This window comes from Zophobas morio, unplaced genomic scaffold (assembly GCF_036711695.1).
Source record: "Zophobas morio isolate AGI-343-1 ecotype UQ-CSIRO unplaced genomic scaffold, CSIRO_AGI_Zmor_V1 ptg000021l, whole genome shotgun sequence".
NCBI classification, from domain to species: Eukaryota; Metazoa; Arthropoda; class Insecta; order Coleoptera; family Tenebrionidae; genus Zophobas; species Zophobas morio.
The window spans coordinates 2,101,178-2,107,177 of NW_026972126.1; the positions used below are offsets into that span (position 1 = coordinate 2,101,178).

The 6,000-nt window shown below is 38.0% G+C and overlaps 2 protein-coding genes across 6 annotated transcripts in view; both read right to left on the reverse strand.

Annotated features, from left to right (window-relative positions):
* LOC135131903 (protein split ends-like) overlaps nt 1-2,476 on the reverse strand; it is a 139,427-nt gene extending 136,951 nt beyond the window's left edge. For 2 of the 4 annotated variants that reach the window (XM_064059763.1, XM_064059761.1), the window contains exon 1: nt 837-1,209. In XM_064059763.1, the coding sequence (XP_063915833.1) occupies nt 837-919 (83 nt within the window). In that variant the 5' untranslated portion in view covers nt 920-1,209. Of the gene's footprint in view, nt 1-836; nt 1,211-2,434 lie in introns of those variants that run through there. The other 2 variants (XM_064059762.1, XM_064059760.1) reach the window with 2 other exon arrangements.
* Nucleotides 2,477-3,842: 1,366 nt separating this feature from the next.
* LOC135132769 (uncharacterized) lies at nt 3,843-5,731 on the reverse strand. Of its 2 annotated transcripts, XM_064060965.1 has the most exons (5): nt 4,875-5,731; nt 4,741-4,812; nt 4,477-4,647; nt 4,323-4,391; nt 3,843-4,267 (listed from the first exon to the last, which is right to left on the reverse strand). In XM_064060965.1, the coding sequence occupies exons 3-5, from the start codon at nt 4,636-4,638 to the stop codon at nt 3,968-3,970; spliced, it is 531 nt and encodes a 176-aa protein (XP_063917035.1). In that variant the 5' UTR covers nt 4,639-4,647; nt 4,741-4,812; nt 4,875-5,731; the 3' UTR covers nt 3,843-3,967. The 2 variants fall into 2 exon arrangements, with proteins under 2 accessions (XP_063917035.1, XP_063917036.1); XM_064060966.1 differs by having other exon boundaries at nt 4,741-5,731.
* Between the last annotated feature and the right edge of the window lie 269 nt (nt 5,732-6,000).

Sequence of the window (6,000 nt, forward strand, 5' to 3'; positions counted from 1 at the left end):
CAAAATTAATTCAGTGTTATAATACTGCACCGTACGGTTACATCTACGGGAAGCTTTTTTTTCTTTACATTGGGGCGTATTATTTTCAATAAAAAATTTAATTTTGCGGATCTCTGAAGTTTTTTCATTTTTATCAATAAATTTAATTTATACATGTAAAATTTATAAAACCAATTCGAATGTATTACAGATTAGCGACCAATTAACTGCACATTTGGTGACCAAAACATAAAAAAAGCTTAATCAATTTTTTTTACGATCTCGAGTAAGGGCTCGTAACCTGTAATAAATTTCCACCTATTCATGTTTATATTTACATTGTGTCCTTATAAGCAATTATTTGATATTCTTGGGGCCTCCGGATATACATATGACCGCAACAAACGTAGAAAAAAGAACATGGGAAATACTAAGGAAGTTTGGCAAATGACCTTCATGGCAACATTTTGCGGCAAACTTTACGATTCTCTTCTCTGTAACTGTCGTTGTATTTTTGAAGCGTATTTGGATCGCGTGAAGACATTTACGAGCGACTTTTACGGACTCAACAAGGGTTGCATTACGCATTGGTGACCCCTGCGAAATGAAGGGTGGCCCCAACACCCGACCCCATTGTACGCCTGGCGATTACTAGCTCATGTAAAAACGTTTGATCGACTTTTCTGTGTAAATAGATGAGAATAAACTCGTGTTAAAGAGTCCTAAAAGGCAGCCTGCGCAAATAATTCGTGAAGAAGGGTGTTGTCTGGCAGCGTGGTCAAGTAGGCAATGCGTAAAAAAATGAAAAAGAAAAGGCCCCTAGCCTCCTACGAAAACGAATCCAAAATGTTATTTACCGTTTGAAATGTTCTCGTATGCGGTCTTCTCGTATGTTATCGGGCAAATTTCCTACCCACAAATGTCTAGTCTCTCTGACCATTTTGCCCTAAACACCACATTGAGGAATTTTTGTTTTTTGGCGCACAGACACTATTTCACAAAAAAACAACACAGCCGTTTCAACTTCATGTTGTCGCACTGGAACGGTAGGAGGAAACTTCACACTGCACCACTTCACATCATTGCGACACAAGCACTAGCTTTTAAAATGCACTATTTTATTATTTCTTCCATTTGTTTCACTGATTTTTTACACTTTAACACTGTGCGAGCGAGTTCACCTCATATTTTCGCTCTACACAACATACTGGGCTCGAGACCGCGGGCTCGAATGCTGACTTGCTCCGCCTCTACGTTCGAACGAGTTCCGACCTACGTTCCACGGAACAGCGAAACGCCATGCCCCAGACGAAGACGACCGGCGACGTATGTCTCGAACTAACCAGACGATTTCGTGTAAAATTGTACTGCTTTCCTTTATGTTTCATCTCTGTTTACTGGACTTTTCGGTCGCCTGTAACGATGTACTATCCGAACCGTAAAAATCGACGCATTTTTACGTGAACTTTGCAACAAATTTCACGAAATTTGCTGTTTTTGCGCGAAAAATCCGATCAGCGTTACTAGGCGCATCCTCCAAAACTGCCTAAATCCTCCTTGTTGAAACGTTTGCCGCATGCTGTGGAAAATCCTGAAAAACACATAAATCCCTTTTTCTTAATTACAGGCATGCAGTGGCGCTTCGATGCATCCAAACACATCCTATAAGATCCTATTTGTAGGGTTTGCGGTCCAAAAAATAAACCATAAACGCAAATGCCTAAAATAACACGCCGACTTGGCATCGCTGGGAACCTTTTTAGAACGCGTAGTAGGCTGTTTTAATTGAAGCTTGGCCGAGTCGACTTTCCAAAGGGTGGGACGGTACGTCGGCCCGACAACGGTACACACCAAATCCAGTGCATTTTCATTTTATACCATTCTTTGGATGGTTCCATCCATTTCCATTGTATAAACGCTACGTATATAATACACGAGTCGACTTGAGCGGTACAAGTGCACCATTCTTGGCGGCCATTGTTTGACGCGTTTCAATTGTTTTCGGGTGTAAAAATCTCGCGCAATATTCACGAATGCCCATTATGTCGAGGAGAAAAAGCGTTAATGGTTTTTAGGAGTTTTCCGGGAGCTACTTTTTTCTTATCGGCCAGAACACGGACGCGTAATTAAACGGAACAAAGCACAATGGAGGCTGTGAAGCACGTCAGAAACAGTGGATGCAGAAAAAAGAAATACGATACGTTCGCTTATTTTAATGGAATATGTTTTGTAACGTTGTTGGACATATAAATTGATGATGGATAGAATTCAACTATTTGCATTTTGTGTAGTTTTACAAAAACATGAGGTTACTCTGCAGAAAATGGCCGCCATTGCTACTCGTTCCTTGCCATACACCACCGTGAGGCGCTTAGTTCGACTGGATGAGTTGGGCACGTTCTCGCTCGAGGCTGGTTTCAACAAAACGAAAAAATCAATAACAGTGATAACTTACGCTGGCATCTATTAAGCACGATGTCGGGTTACTACAGTTTTCTTTTGTAGTTGGACGTAGATTCTATTTATAGGAAAAATGTATTGAATTTGTTCCAATCTCGTTTAAATTGTGTAACTTGCCCCATCTGTTGGCTGACTTACAAAACGAAATAATGTATATAGTAGTTTACTACGTGCCACAGGAAGATAGTTTTAATTTGAATTTAAACTCTATCAACTATTCACACTACAGAACTCCAACAATAAACAAACAAATTAACTAATTACACTTGAATGCATTAATGAAACTTAAATAAGTTCTAATGATGGAGTTCCACGCAAATTCTGAAAACAACTAGCTTTGTTTAAATCAAAAGAAATTGGCTACAATGTCAAAATCTTTATTAGGAGTGCAACAAAATTACAGCGAAGATTTAAAATTAGTCACGTTGGTTCGTTTTATTGTCGGAGATTATCTATTATATATATAACTGCTGACAAACAACAGACAAATGGAAATAGGAAACCTGAAAAAAAAGATATCAAGAAGACAGACATCATACATTGGCCACACGTATTTATTTTTAGACCTACCCTTGACCCGGAAATGATCGCCGTTCAAGCAAGACTTTCATCATTACGGATATTAATAAGACCAAATAATGATATGCATTAATAATTAGATTAATAAAATAATTTGAGATCTGTACGATTTTGTATTGATATATGAATAAGTTGTATGTTGTGTTTGATTGTTAAATAAGAGCAGCGGAATGCGAGATAAATATTTGGTGTTTATTATCGGAAGGATACAGATCAACTCCCCGTTTCAAGGCCGGTGGTGGCCCGACCAAGCCCGTGAAGGCGGAGGGGGTAAAAACAGGCACCCCCTGGTCATTGGCTCTCACATAACCCCCCACCTTGAAACAATAGAAGTGTTTCGAAATACAGAATATATGCATATAATATTTTACACAGATCATACAGCACAGACTACCCCCTCCAGACTGCCAAGTCCCGTGTAAAAATTTAAACTAGTAGAAGGTAACAAATATAGAGGGCCAGACGAAAGATAGTAGGGGAAACTGTGGGAAATTTGAAATTTTGTTGAGTAGGCGCCTTTGGCGGGAGATTCAAAGTCATTCTCAAAATATTGTAAAAACATATTTTGTATATCATAACTTCGTAATTAAATTATTTTACTAACGTATAATGCAATATTATTATACGTTAATAAAATAATTTATTAAGAAGTTATGATGATACAAAATATGTTTTTACTACTTAAAAAAAAGTAATAAAAACACACGTAATTTTTGTCATTAGTAAATTTAATAGCAGACATATAATGGTATCTAACAGCAGTGGTATTGTTGATATAATTATTATACAATAGCTTAACAATATGATTAAAATGAGATGACATACCAATTATTATAAATAAGGAATCTTCTAATTCTCTTGCTTTATATTAAATAAAAATTATTGAAACTGCGAGGATATCACAATAATTTTTATTTAATAATAAAACAGAAACTAGAAATCAAAATCTTTATTTAAGTATGGATCTCAATTTCTTTTCGCGTGGAGTACACCTTTTCCACGAGAAATTGAGATCACATTTCTTAAACAAAGATCTACTAGTCGATGGTGCTTTGGACTCGTTAGTAGACAAAATCGTCGCATTTTGACGAAAATTAATAGAAGAACAAGAAGAAGTAGGCGTTTCATGCAAAGAAGTGAGCATAGAAGTATCATACATCAGAGAAGCACTTCCTTTTGATGTCGATGGAACAGGATGAGTGGAGGGAACTTTAATTGGTGTTGAAAAATGTATGTCTTCATCTGTAACCTGAAACAAAGATCAATTAATAATTATTGCATACAAAGACATTATAAGTTTGTACCATTAACGGTTCGACCGGAAGAACTGGGGGTGTCACAGTTGGTGGCTGCAGCACATTCTCTTCAATGATCTAAAAAACATGAATATTTAATACAAAAAACAAAACGAAGCAAATTTCACACAATAGTTATTTTCTTTTCTTTAATAATTAGTACCTCAGTCTCGGAAGTTTGGATGTATTGCGAAGGTACTGCATTTCGATTTAAAGTTGCTGACCAATTGTTAGCGTAAAAATTTGCGGAAAAGTATTCACTGCAAATTCTCCAGTGTGCTTTCACTTTTTTTCTATATTCTCGATTTTTAGTGCTTCTCCCCATTCACGTAATCTAAAAATTAAAATGAATTTGCTTTAAATTTTTCTTTTTTTTTTCTTACTTATAATTTTTAAATTAAATATACTTCAATGTTTGTAAACTCACCTAGCAAGCGATCGAGGAAAACAATGCAGTGCCTTCGCATTTTCTGTGTTGTTGCCACAAATAATACAATATCTGCAACAATAATACATTATTTGTTTTATTTAAATTTGCAATAAAAAGCTAAAATTTTTTACCTTCTCGTCATGGCGTTCCTTCAAATAATTTTCGGTAGGTATTTACTTCTTGTTGGTGTTCGACACGTATTCGCACTCACACACTTAAATTTTTCAAATTCAAAATCGCGCAAATTTATTACCGTTATTGCTCATGTGCCGCAGCGCGTCACACCTGTGCGTGCGTCACACATACGTCAGAACACCGTTAGAAGTAGGGGTATCTGTAATGGCGGATGGCGTCCGGCAGTTGTTTTCTTTCAATTTTCAAATGTGTTACAAGTTGACAGAAATTTTGCGACTGCAGAGCCATCTGCCTTGAGATTTAGTTGTAGCATAAGGATAGGTTTATGTACGCCCAATATGATAACACGAGAGAGATATAGAAACGAAGACAGACTTATGGGTCTATAAGTGTATTGAAGTGGTATAGATAAATCGGCTCAAATTTTCCCACTCAACTTGGCAGGCCCATAAACAAAAGTGCAAAGAAAGCAAGCAAATTATAGACACAAGTAGAAATGAATAGGAATGTTCAGATTTCTGGAATATAGACCATGGATTGATTAATATTAATCAATTGGCAACGCACACACTTTCGTAATTGCACGTTTAACTACACCACCTTTATGCCGCACTGACACTACACGCACCAGGCCGTCGTTTCCAGGATGTAATTGAGTAATACGCCCCAGCGGCCACTGTAACGGCGGTAGATTGTCGTCCTTTAGTACCACCAATGTACCAACTTCCGGAACTTTGGCGGATGTGTGCTGCCACTTGGCCCTGCTCTGCATCGTAGTCAAATACTCCTTTGACCAACGTCTCCAGAAATGCTGGCGGCAGGCCTCAATCAGCTGCCAGCGAGACAGCCTATTGGACGAAATGGTGGTGTGATCCTTTTCTACGGGGGCGGTTAGTGGATGCCCGATTAAAAAATGGCCAGGCGTAAGGGCCGAGAGATCATTCGGATCGTTCGATAATGGCGTCAAGGGGCGTGAGTTTAGTACCGCTTCAATTCTGACCAACAGCGTGTACATCTCCTCATACGTAAGGTGATTTTCGCCGATTACGCGCTTAATGTGATTTTTCACTGATTTAATACCAGCCTCCCAGATACCACCAAAGTTTGGGGCTCGAGGAGGAA